The 13,295-nt window shown below is 54.1% G+C and overlaps 1 protein-coding gene across 1 annotated transcript in view; it reads right to left on the bottom strand.

Annotated features, from left to right (window-relative positions):
• Positions 1-13,295, bottom strand: part of LARGE1 (LARGE xylosyl- and glucuronyltransferase 1) — a 478,500-nt gene that overhangs the window by 41,374 nt on the left and 423,831 nt on the right. Inside the window, exon 10 of the mRNA XM_036252192.1 lies at positions 12,079-12,234. Within this exon, the coding sequence (XP_036108085.1) occupies positions 12,079-12,234 (156 nt within the window). The remainder of the gene's footprint in view (positions 1-12,078; positions 12,235-13,295) is intronic.

Below are 13,295 nucleotides of genomic sequence, written 5' to 3'. Positions count from 1 at the left end.
GGCACATGCCCTTAGCGGGAACTGAACCCAGGTCTCTCCAGACCGCAGGCCAATCTCTAACCGCTGAGCCAAACCGGCCAGGGCTGGTAAAGGGTCTTTCTTTGATGAGGATTCAAAGAACCACCATAGGAAATTAGTGACGAACACAGGAGTGCAGGTGTGCATGGGCTTCTCCTCCCCTCTGTAGGCACACAGGTATGCACCCTTGAATTAAGGGGAAACGACATTCCAAGGTACATGGCTCCAAGAGCCATTTTCTGAAAAGCACCCACATAGTGGACTCCTGAAGGTGGGGGCTGTATCCCCTTCATTTCTGAATCCATCGCGTGTGCTCAACAAGCCTGCCTTGGACCCGTGCGCAGCCAGTACATGTTGAGAAAAGAAACAATGACCAGTGAAAGTGCTCCCAGGACCTAGGTATGGCCTGCCCTGGAGTGGGGTGGACGGCTCTATCAGCAGTCCTAGGCTACGTCGCCCGATCTAGGAACTTCACAGTACCAGTGATGTAGTTCGGTGGCATCTATATCCCAAGGTCGCCTGTGGCCATCCCCGTGCTTAGGGGTAGGGTCTAAGGGATACTGTTGTCTACCAGCCACAGTGGGTATTGTGGAAAGCACAGCAGGTGTGAAGTCACACCTATGATGTCTGAGTCTCTGCGACTTTGCACCCAGCAGTGCCTTCCTTGCACTTGAATGTACATGTTACCAACAGGGTGGCCTGCACCTTTGCTTAAGGAACACGGACTAAGCACTGACTATGTGCCAGGTGCAGTGCCAGACGTCTTCAGGTGCGTTATTAGCTGAATCCTGAAGCACACATCTCTGTTACAAGGGAGGAAACTAAGGCTCAGAGGGTGTCAGTAATCTGCCAGTTGCACAGCCAGAGAGAAGCAGTCTGGATGGAGAATCCAGTCTTTGAAAACCAGGGACTTTTTCACAACACAATTACTTCTCCCTGGGGGAGGGATGTGGGGACCAAATGAGCTGGTGGAAGATACAATGCTTGGGGAACAAAGCAGGCCATGAAAATGCATGTGCAGGATGTTCCCAATCCAGCAAAAAGACAAACAGCAACAACAAAACACCCTCGGAAAACAGACCGAAGGGAACCCATTACAATGTTAACAAAGCTTTCCTCTGAGTGGTGGATTAGCAGGCTCATTTTATTGGCTTCTTTCTACTTTTCTGTATTGCACTAATTCCTTGCAATTTTCTCCAATGAGCAAATGCACGTCAACGTGCTCTGCAAACTGTAGAGTGCGACACAAGCCTAAGCGATGTTATCATGATTATGTTATGCACCTTTCCCAATTCGAATCTAGCACTGCCTGCTGCTGACTGCTTGGCTGACGTTATCTAAGGGGAAGACTGAGCAGCTTCAGAACGGCTTCCTTCTCACCCAGGGTACTAGTAATTTCTCCAGGGAGATGCTGAGCTGGAGGGGGGGCTTTCATCAACAGGACCTGGATGCTTCTGCACGGCACTCCACACTCCGGCTGGCGAGGGGGAGGCAGGAGCTCCTGACACGCAAGTCCCAGAAACAAAAGACAGACTCTCCTGAGATAAAATGCATCTGCTCAGTGGCTTCTTTAGGCAGCCAGCTGAGGCAAAGGGCGCTTTGGGCTCCAGGGAAATGCCCGTTAAGCAGTTTGCGTTCATGTCTTCCCATCCTTAAGGACGGTGGCCTAGACTGACCTTCGAGCTGCCAGAGCCCACGGCTGAGGATTCAGAGGGGTTGGAACTGGTTTCCTAGGCTCTGGCCTAAAGGACTTCCGTTCAAAGTCGGGAAAAACTAGAGAGAGAAATTATGGGGATGACTGGAGACTGAGGCCGATCCCTGTGACACTCATTTGTTCCGTGACACTGAGCAAGTCATTTTTGTCACTCCCTAACCGGACAAGGAGTTTGGGCTTCATAAGGTAACTCTCAAAGGTCATGCACTCACTAGTCCAGGTACTGTGCTGACAACTCTGCAGGCAGGATCTCATACTACTCACACCGGCCCTATGGGTCAGGGTCCACCGTCAGTCCCGTCTCATACATGAAGGCGTCTATCACCTGAAAGGGTTAGTCAGCCACTTGTTCAAGGCCAGATGGTGAGTGAACGGAGCAGCTGAGATATTTTCTCCAGGGGTATGTCCTCCAAGTCTTGTACATAATCAAGTCACTACAGGGCCTTGGCAATCTCTGGGGCTTCCCTAGTTCTACCGCTAGATGGGTCTGCGACGAGAGGAATGAACGCGTGTATTCCCCGTGAAGGCGGACCTGCTGTGCTCACCAGGATTCACGTTCTCCTCTCTTCCTGGGGGCACAGCCGGGCTATGTTTCTAACCTTCCTGCAGTTTTGGGTAACTGTGCAGCCAAGCTCTGGTCAGTAGAATATAGGCAGATTCTGGCTGCTACAGGCACCACAGTCAAGGCTGTCTCAGGCACAGTCCTCACTGTCAGCCAGAACAAGGGTGTCTAATGCAGGAGTCCAAGGCTCCATGGAAGGCAGAGCCACAAGATGGAAGGAGTCTGGGATCCTGGAGAAAAGCCATCTGCCAATCAGGAACACCCACGTGGACTTTCTGTGAGTCAAAGACTTCTAGCATGCCGAGCTCATTTTATAATCGTTCATGTTACCTTAACTACACCCACTTGAACTCTTCTAGACAGTGAGTGGTGAGGGCAGAGCACAATGGACCAAGTAAAGAGTCTCCCTGAAGCCACCCATCTCTTCTCGTGACAACTCTCCTTTTGACGCCTTAGAACAATGGATGGAAACATCTGGTTAAAACACTCAATAATGTTGCTTTATACATTCAACTGACTTTCACTTTTCAGTGGCCTTGACATCCATGACGTCATCTGCTCTGCCCTGTGTGTGTAGGAGGCAGGCGGGGCTGCCCCACTGTGCTCAGTGGACGGACGCAGACGCGGGGGCACCAGGGATTTGCTCAGAGAGGCTGGGCTCTAACTCAGTCCTCCGACCCCTGCGCCAGGGTGCTTCCCTGAGGTTTCCACGAAGCAGTGACGTTTTCATAAGCCACACAGGCAGAGAAAGGTTACGGGTTCACTGGTTGCCTGTTATGTGTATTAATCAACGAAGTTCCAGGAACCCCAAACATTTTTTCCCACGGGCCACATTCATGCTTTTGTGCAGAGGACAGGGATGAGTGTAGGTCTGTTTAGTGAAGGAGAGAGATTCTGCCCAGCTTGGACCTAGGCTCCGAGGAAATAAAGGGAAAAAAAAACCTGGTCTCCATCCTGGTCCCAGGTATCAGTATTAATCTGTATCTCCCACACAATTAATAGGCCTGCACTTCATGCCAAGCCCTGCGCTAAGAATGGGGAAGGGGCCCCAGCTTTTGTACTTAAATTGTTCATATAGTCTGGGTGGGGGGACAAAGCAGCAAGGTGGCAATTACAATACTGGGTGTTTATAACACAAACAAAACGTGCCAGATGCCACACTGATCTAGGCTCCTGACTTGTCTTACCTTCTCTGGTCCCCATGAACCCTATCGGGCAGACTAATTATGATTCCCATTTCACAGGTGGGAAAACAAAGGCACAGAGAGTTGACGTAACTGGCCTGAAACCCCACGGTTCCTGACACCAGCCAGGCTCGCTCCAGAGCCGCCCTCCTGCACTGTGCACCAGCAGCAGCTGGTGGGGGAAGACCGGCCAAGAGGGGAGGGCAGCGGCTGCTGCAGGGACCCGGCAGATGGCACCCAGCACTCAGGACTAGTGCAGCGTGGAAGAGGGATGTGTGCACGTTGGAGCTGGACAGGGGCGGAGCAGACAGGCCACGATGGTGAGTCTGGGGCACAGACATGGCCACTGAGTAGCTTGACCGGCTGCTCCCTGCATCCCCTCCCCAGGCAAACACGGGGATCCTGCAGGCTCTGGCACTAAGGCGCCCACGGAAGGTCACTGGAGGCCGGCCTTGGGCAGCAGCTGTCTTGGGGCTCTGGGCGCTGTCCGCTGGCTCTGGTGCCCGCGGCGTGATGAAGAGCTGGCGCCACACGGCCCACGTGAGAGCAGTAACACATTCTGGTTCTTCTCGGGTTCCTCTGGGATACAGCTGTTCCCACAGAGCCATCTGTTCCCTGGCACGGCCGCGCACTGTGGTGCTGGGACGTGTGTGGGACCTGTTTATATGCGTCTTATTTTTAACTTCTCACTGAGCCACAGCGACGCTGTTGCCTTTTCTTCTTCGTGGGCTCGCTCTCCGGGAGCGGGACCCCGCAGGTAGCCGGCCTCCCGTGTGGCTGAGGGGGTTGAGCTCAGACGCCCCCTCTCAGAGGTGACCCGGGGATCTCAGGGCAGCTGGAGGGGCGGGCTCTGGGACACGCTTTCTGGCCAAGGCTGGTAACAACACTGCCCAAGTCTGCCAGCGCTCTGCATAGCTTAACCCCTTCAGCCCTGCTGAGAGCCCGGCCTGGGTTGCTACGACCATTTTACAGGTGAGAAAACTGAGGCTTGTAGAAGGTGCAAGCTAAGCCCTGGGGCCGGGTTTTCTGACCTCACGTATAGGGATTTTCTAGCACCCCACAAATGCCCCAAGAAAGGACCTGTCATCGTTCATTCGTTCAACAAGTTCGGCTGAGCACACGCACTGGTACCAGGCAGTCTGTCAGAGGCGGAAACACAGACTGCTGGAGATCACAGTCACAGAGCTTTCATTCACGGGGGGCGGGGGGCGCGATCCCCGAAACGAGTCTGTCAAGGACATGATGCACGGATAGGAGCGCGGTGCCAAGGGGCAAAAGAACGAAGTCCTGGGAGCGCGGGGCGCTGGGCAGGGGCAGGGCTGTGATTCAGGTCGGGGGATGATTTGTCCGCTTACAGAAGGGCCACTCGGCTGTGGGTCAAGGCTGACACCAGTCCCAGGACAGCCACCAACCTGTGCCTGGGTTTCAGCTCTGTGGGCTTCCACGTCCCCCCTGACACAACGGAGATGACAACCACGGCCGTGCAGGGCCGGTGGCAGGGCCAGAATGATGGTACAAGGGACAACAGCTAGGAGAACCATTGAAGGCGCTGTCGCCGTCACGTTCATCGTGCGTATGGAGCGACACCCCCTTAAGAAGCATGGCCCTGGTTTGGGACCTGAGAGTTAGGTGGACCTGGTTTCGAACGGCGGCCCCACCACGGAAGGGTCGTGTGATTTTGGACAGGCGATTCGTCTCCTCTGAGCTTCGGTTTCCTTATCTGTCGAAGGTGATGCTAATGTCCACCCCCTCCACTGTGGTGAGGATTCCGGTTGCACTTCCTGCAGAAAATCTCCAGCGGTCGAAGGCGAGCGGGAGCCGACAGGTCTTGGCACAGCACAGAGCACTGCCCCGCGCAGGAGGGACCAGAGGGACGCATGCCCAGGGCAGGGCAGCCCAGCAGGCTTCCACATCTCCCGTGTCATTGCTTGGAGACCAGCACTGCTCCCTGGAGTGCTGCCCTGGCTAGGACACGGGGCTGGGACAGCGCCCAGGGAGAATGAGTGGGCCATTCCTCAGTGATGCCTCCGTGGACACGGGTCAGGGAGCTCGAAGTCTGCAGGTGCCGTCCGCCGACTTACAATTCCATATAAACGTGAAGACTCGCTGGTATCTGATCTTCTGCATTTTTGTGTTTTTTTGCACTTTTTGAATGTTTGCTGTTTCATAATTTAACTTCAAGCGTGACCGTGGGTAATTCTTTTCCATTGGCCTTTCGGACGTCAGTACCACTGGCTTCTCTTCTGTGCTGTCAGGGGAAGGATGGACTGAGCAGAAAGGGCTGCTCTGGGGCTGATGAGGTCAAGTGACAGCTGTCAGAGCAGAGACTGCAGAGCATGCAGCAAACAGCCCGAGGTCATTTCCTGCCGGGATAAACAGCATCTCCCTCCTCCGGCCAATGCCTGCCCTGTCTGCCTGCTCCGCGCAACCTTAGTCATCAGACACTGTACATGCACTTTGGCATGGTTTGGTGACTAAATAAAGGGCATGTACTTTTGCAAGACTTCCACCCACATTGGTTAAAAACATATATATTCTCAGGTTTTGCATTTAAAAAGCTGAGCTTCCTTTATGGGAAGAATCCCCTGAGGTGGGGCAGGCATTGCTGATGATAAAGCATCTATCTCTCTGGAGATACAGCGCTTGTGGAGACTGGTATGTTTCTGAGACATACACTGTATGGAAACGCGCTCTCTGCCAGGCTCCCAGGGACAGCAGCGGGTGTCCTTAGTTTGCTCCAGAGAACAGGCTGGGATGAATGATTTCCTTACAGAAGGGAAGATTTCACCTCGGCGTGGGGAAGCGCTGCTAGCACCTGGAGCTCTCCAGCAGTGCAGTGAGCTGTGGGAGGTGGTGAGCTCCCTGTCTTGGGGAGGATTCCAGCAGAAGTCAGATGCAAGCCTGTCAGGGATGCTGTAGATGAATTTTTGCCTAGATTAGGGGGTGGAGAATATCTGTGATTATCCAGCGGAGCTCGGTGCCGTCCTCCGGTTTCCTGGACATGCTTCGGGGGCTGGGTTGCTGACGCAAAGGGAGAGAAATGCTAAGGCATCGAATTCTAGTCTCCGTGGCTGTTGCAATCAAATAACAACTAAGCCTACTGGATGCTGACTGCATTGCACAGACTCACTTCCTGGTTCCAGGGACAGGTGCGCCAGTGGACAGGAGTGGCTGGGTCCCACTAGCGGCTGCCATTTCACACCACTGGTGGAGACCGATCTCTTCCAAATCACACGCCAACACTCAGCTCCACACTGAAGAGATGGAGCCCCGGCTTCCTGAATTCATTTATTCTTTTGGCAGCAAGGCTAACCCAGTGGCCTCTGCTTCCTACCTGCAGTCCCCTAATTGGTGGGAAACCTTTCTGGGACTGTGTGACCCAGAGCCAGCGTGACAGCCCTGACATACTGTAGAGACACAGTTCTAAGTGACTCTGTAGGCTCCTCTCTGCAAGGAGAAGGGTTTGTAGAACCTGAAACCCATATCTGGAATGACAGGTTGTCATCAGATGGGTTGGACATTGTGATTTGTGAAAAAACAACAACAACAACGAACATTGCATTTCTGGTGCCAAGTCCTTTCTCGATGATTTAACATAAATGATCCCTGAAACACTATGACAGGGGCATCCTTGTCCCCATTTATCAGATGGCAAAGCGGAGGCCCGGAGCATTCATGTGCCGTCTCTGAGGTCACATGACTATTAAGTGAGTGATCTGGGATGGCTGGAGTGCTCAGTCTTACCCTCATCATCCCCTCCCTTTGAGGAAATTGTAATGGAAAGAACCAAATGTTCTCCCATTACCTTCATTCAAATCTGAATGCACCCTGCTCCTATTCATCTCCATCTCCACTGCCCTCCCTCCCACCAAGTCCACTTTCCATACCCCCACTGCTCCTTACTCACCCTGCAAACCTCACCTCCTCCAGGGAGTCCTCCCTGATGCACCTTCTCTCTCCTCGTGTGTGCAACACCCTTCTCGGGTGCTCTCGAAGCACCACCGCCCTCTGGGCGCTCATCACACTGGATAACAACCCCCATCTGTCTGCACCCCTCACTAGACGAGCACTAGGAGAGCCGGGCTTGGATCTGCAATGCTCCCTCCGGGTCCCTAGCCCTGAGACTGGCAACTGTTTGAATGACTGCATGTCAGGTGGCTGAACGAGCTGGAGACTTAGTGCCATGAGAACCCTTTCTCATCTGGGGTCTGCAGTCCAATGAAGAGGTTCTGGACTTCATTTATTCGAGACGACTCCATTTGTGTACTTGTCGGGTGCTCATGACCTCTTCCCATGGAGCTGGGAGCATCCGGCTTCGGGCCGCATCCAGGATCCTGCCGTTTTTCTCTGGTTGTGTTTGCAGAGAACACTTGACATGCAGGAGACCAGGAGACGGGCTCCCTACGGAGAGGCGGTTCCAAAGGTGCAGTGCTGTAGAGCCCTCCCTGCCCAGCACTGCCACCCGCTGGAGGAACCTGGCTGGAGCAGGGCACAGGGACCTGCTCCCCTGTTCTCAGTGCCCACAAAACAGCCCATCTGTTCTCTGCATCCCCACAGCTGCTGGCCTAGGTCACAGCCCCGCTGTCTTCGTCTTGCTGGGATGCGGCAACAGTCTCTAAATGGTCTCCCTGCCTCCAGTCTGGCCCTCGCACTCTGTTCTGTGCACGGAGTGATTTCTCAGCTGTACATCTGACCAAGATTAAAGCCGTTCGGTGGAGTGGAAACCGCTGCACACGGCCAAGGCCCTTCAGGTCGGCTTCCTTCTTTGCCCGCTCCCAACGTGCCCGTGCCCTGGCACACAAATGCCCAGCAAGTTCTCTTTGAACCCTCTGCTTCCTCATCTGCTCTGCCTTTACTTAGTACTTCGCCCTCTCGCTCAGGTACTCGATTCACTTAGTAAAGGTTTGTTAAGTGAGTATGTGTGGCTTCCATCTGGGGGAGGGGACCTCAGGGCTGAACAGTATGGCAGTCTCTCGTCTAATGGTCTTATACTCCGGCCTCAGATTTGGGAAAAACTAGGAAACCACTACGGGAAGCAAACTGGGCAGTGCACGTTCTCTGCCGAAAAGGAAGCGGGCGTGTCACAGAGAGGGCAACGCTCTGGAGGTCCCCGAGGCCCAGGAGGGTCAGGGAAGTTCCTCAAGATGCCGCGTGGAGATGCTCACACACCCAGGGGCAGGGGGTCCTGCAGTGGGAAAGCAAGTACAAGGCCCCTGGTGGGAGGGGCGAGCCCAGGGTGCAGGGGAACAGCAAGGAGAAGAGGGGGTGAGCTGTAGGGGTGCTGGGGGTGAGCTGTGGGGGTGCTGGGGGTAAGCTGTGGGGGGTGCTGGGGGTGAGCTGTGGGGGTGCTGGGGGTGAGCTGGGGGGGTGCTGGGGGTGAGCTGGGGGGGTGCTGGGGGTGAGCTGTGGGGGATGCTGGGGGTGAGCTGTGGGGGGTCCTGGGGGGTGAGCTGTGGGGGTGCTGGGGGTGAGCTGTGGGGGGTCCTGGGGAGTGAGCTGTGGGGGGGTTGCTCCTAGAGGCCACGCAATGGCTCACGGTCCTCCATGGACCTGGGAGACTAGGCTGGGGGCATCTCTAGCACTGGATACATGTACAGCGCTGGGTCAGTCTCCAATTTCAACCCCAGAGTCCTGCACGGGCCTGGCAGAGGGTGTGCTTATTGAGCAAACAGTCGTAGTCAGATTCTGGGAAGGGCCACAGGGGACTCTCCCTCACCACCCCCATCACCCCAGGGGCGGCTGATGGTAGGAAAAGCTGGTGAGTCATTATCACGGGGTCCCACTTCCTAAGACACTGACAGAGCGCCGGGGGAGCCCGGGATCTGATGGTTAGCGGATGCGTCATCCTGCGAGGCTTTGAGCCTCTTCCGCGGAGGGAGGAGAAGGCAGGGAAAGAACAGTATCACTTAGCATTTGGAATGCATGCCGGATGCGCACCCGATGTTGGTGAGGTTGACAGACACTGACTCGAGTACAGAGAACCGAAGGAAAGACCTAAAGGACACTGTCTGCCGAAACCTGTCAGAACCTTCCAGCGCCGGAGACGGAGCTGAATGGTTTCCTCTCCTCTCTGCACTGGTGCAAAGGGCAGACACTGAGCGAGGCAGCCAGGGATGCAGAGGAGAGAGCCAGGGCTGGAGGCAGCTCGCTGAGACTTGGGGGCCCAACGACAGACCAGGGGTGGCCTTGGACCGGTCATCCACATAAAGGGTCAGGTGAATGCATGACTCTAGACCTTCCACAGATGCCCTCCCCTCCCATTCGGGACCCTAAAAGTTCCTCAGACATCTAAGATAAGAATCTGAATAATAACAATAGCAGTAATAAAACAAAATTCTGACTCTTTAGCCCAGCTCACAACATCCTTCCAATCTGACTCCTGCCTACCAGCTGCTCAGCCTCTCCCATTGCCCTCCTTCCCCACTAGCCCCTTGGGCACACAGGCATCACCTCTCAGTTCCTCACATCAAACCTGCCTGCCCCAGGGCCTTTGCACCAGCTACCTTCTCCCCCACGAGTACTTTCTTAGCTCTTCTCCTCCCCCCAACTTTATTGAGGTATATAATTATTATACAGAAAAATTGCACATAGTTAATGTACACAATATGAGTTTGTACATATGTACGTACCCGTTACCATCACAACACTCAGGGTGATAAACATATCCATCACCTCCAAAAGTAAAAGTCTAAGAGCGCAGTCCTCTGTTGCCTGCAGGCACTGCATTGTACAGCAGATCTCTGGAAGCGACTCATCTTGTACAACTGTAACGTCATGCCCACCGGACAACCCTCTACCCTTCTCCTCACCCCCTGCGCCACCATTCTGTCGTCTACTTCTCTGCGTCTCCCTATCTCAGATGCCTCCTGCACGAGAAATCAGGCAGTCTTTGTCCTTCTGTGACGAACATGTCACCCAGCAGACTGTCTTCCAGGCCCATCCGCAGTGTCACATGGTAAGATTCCTTCTCCCGGAAAGGCTGAAGGAGACGCCACCGTGTATGCATGTTTCTCGCACCCGCTCACCTGTCGGTGGGCACGCGGGACGCACTGGTGTCACTTCAAGACCCCGACTTCACTTCCTCTGGACGGACACCCAGAAGTGGGATCGCTGGGTCATCAGGCAGCTCTGTTTCGAATTTTTGAGGGATCTCTACACTGTTTTCCACAGTGGCCGCACCAGTTCACACTCTACGGCAGTGTAGGAGGTTCTGGTATCTCCTGGCTAAGTCTTGTTATCTTTTGTTTCTGTTTTTCTTTTTTCTTTTTTAAATATTTGCCATTCCAAAGGCATGAGGTGACATCTCATTGCGGCTTTGATTTGTATTTCCTTGACCCCTTGGTTTTCAAAGGCCGTTCTTTCTTGTACCCAGGTCTAGATGAAACGTCACCGCCTCAGAGAAGCCCTCCCAGAGCCCCCAAACCAATGGAGCTGCCCAGCTGCTCACTGATATGCTGCTCTGTAGAACCTGCCACTGCTGATAAACTCCCCCGATAGCTCGTGCAGGGATTACTGTGCCTCCCCACTGAAACAGAAGTCCCAGGGCAGCAGGGACCATTATCCTTTTTCACTGACAAATACTCAGTGCTCAGAATAGGAAAATCCTCAGTAAACGTTTGTTGACTGACTACATGAACCAATTACTTTTGTGTCTAATACTGAGGGTCAAGGAACGGGTAGGGAACAAATATTTACCCAGCATCTGACATGTGGCAGATGCCGATCTAGGTGCTTTATATTCAGTTCCTCGTTCGGTCCCACAGCGTCCCTGTAACCGTTTCATCCCATTGCCAGTGGAGAACACTGAAGCACAGAGAGGCTGAGGAACTTGCCTGAGGTCACACAGGTGGTAACTGAAGGGATTAAAGCCAAATCCAGGTCAGCCTGACCCTACAGCCCCTTGCTTTTTCCACTGCTAGGAGCTGCCTCCCCACATCCTGCTCCTCAGAAGTTCAAAACAGTCTCAACTTTGCTCCTTGTTTGCTGTGTGACATGAACAACAAGCTGAACTCTGCGCTGAAATTTCTTCAACTCTAGTGGGAGAGGGGTCTAATGAGGGGCGGTTTCTATGAGCACCATATAAGATATAACATGAAAATAATTATAAATGATGAAAAAATAAGAAAATATAGGCGTCAGCTATGCTTGTGACCACTTACCTACCACTTTCTTCACCCATGTGAACCCCAAAAGGAGCCAGTTACTTACAAAAATCTTTGGTGCAACCCATGCATTGACCACACTGAATCCTGGGTCACCCGTGGGGGTGTCATGTCCACAAAGACCTCAGTTTCCTGGCTGTGGAGACACCCTTATCTATTGTTCCAATCTTGTTTTTGCTCATTCTGACCTCTCTGCTTGGAAACTCCCTTCTGACTTCACCTAGTCTGGGCCAAGCGCACCCTCCGCATCCACAGTGATGAGGGTGGCAGAGATCTGCCTATGTGCCCGCCCCCAACAGACGGGGACTCCCAGGGCAGTGATGGCGTCTTGTTCATCTCGGGCATGCCCTGAGCCTGGCACAGAGCCTGGCGCACCGGAGGTCGGCGCAGACCAGCCAGAAGCCGCCCCTGCACGGCCAAGCCCCAGGAGCCACTTACGTTTTCACTGTTGACATCAGCTTCACTGGGGCAGCCGAACAGCTCCCGGCGTAGGAGGTTCCCATCATACTCCAGGAAGGTCAGGTAGAGGTTCCGGAAGAACTCCACGTGCTTGTTCTTCACCCGGAGCTTCTTGGGGGAGTTCCAGTGAATGACCTGGCAGGGCATAGGAGGCGGTCAGGCAGGAGGACTCGTGCTTCTAGGAGCCACAGCTGGGCGCTGGTCTAAGCATTATTTCTGAGCTTGCCCATCCACCCACCCACCCATCCATCCATCCACCCGCCCATCCATCCACCCGCCCATCCATCCACCCTCCATCCATCCATCCTCCATCCATCCATCCATCCATCCATCCATCCGCCCATCCATCCATCCATCCATCCATCCATCCATCCACCTATCTATCCATCCATCCACCCATCCACCCATCCGCCCATCCATCCATCCACCCATCCGCCCATCCATCCATCCGCCCATCCGCCCATCCATCCATCCACCTATCTATCCATCCATCCATCCATCCATCCATCCATCCATCCATCCATCCATCCATCCATCCGCCCATCCATCCACCCATCCATCCATCCATCCACCCACCCATCCATCCATCCACCCACCCATCCACCCATCCTCCATCCATCCATCCGCCCATCCACCCACCCATCCATCCATCCACCCACCCATCCACCCATCCTCCATCCATCTATCCGCCCATCCATCCATCCATCCATCCATCCATCCATCCACCTATCTATCCATCCATCCACCTATCCATCCATCCATCCATCCATCCATCCATCCATCCACCCATCCACCTATCCACCCATCCAACCATCCATCTACCCACCCACTTATTCATTCACTCATTCATTCATTCAACATTTATGGTAGAGAGGTTAAGAGGAAGGACAGACTGCCTGGGTCTAAATCCTGGCTCTGCTCTAGGGAGTCATTTAATTTTGGACAAGTTACTTAACCGCTCCGTGCCCCAGTTTCCCCATCTGTGAAATGGGAATAGCAACGACTCCTGCATGTGCCAGCGTCTACATTTTCATCGCTCAGCTCCAAACCTGCCTGGTGATGATGAAACGGGGACTCTGCAAACCCTGTCTCTGCTTTGCTGGCGGCTCTGTCGGAGCTGCCCACAGGGGCCCGGGAGGGAGCCTGCCAGTCTGGAGGAGGAAGGAACTCGCCCCCCCTGTTGCTGCCTGTTCCTG

This window comes from Molossus molossus, unplaced genomic scaffold (assembly GCF_014108415.1).
Source record: "Molossus molossus isolate mMolMol1 unplaced genomic scaffold, mMolMol1.p scaffold_m16_p_10, whole genome shotgun sequence".
Classification (NCBI taxonomy): domain Eukaryota; kingdom Metazoa; phylum Chordata; class Mammalia; order Chiroptera; family Molossidae; genus Molossus; species Molossus molossus.
The sequence above is the reverse complement of the archived record's forward strand: the minus strand, read 5'-3'. Positions and strand labels throughout refer to the sequence as shown.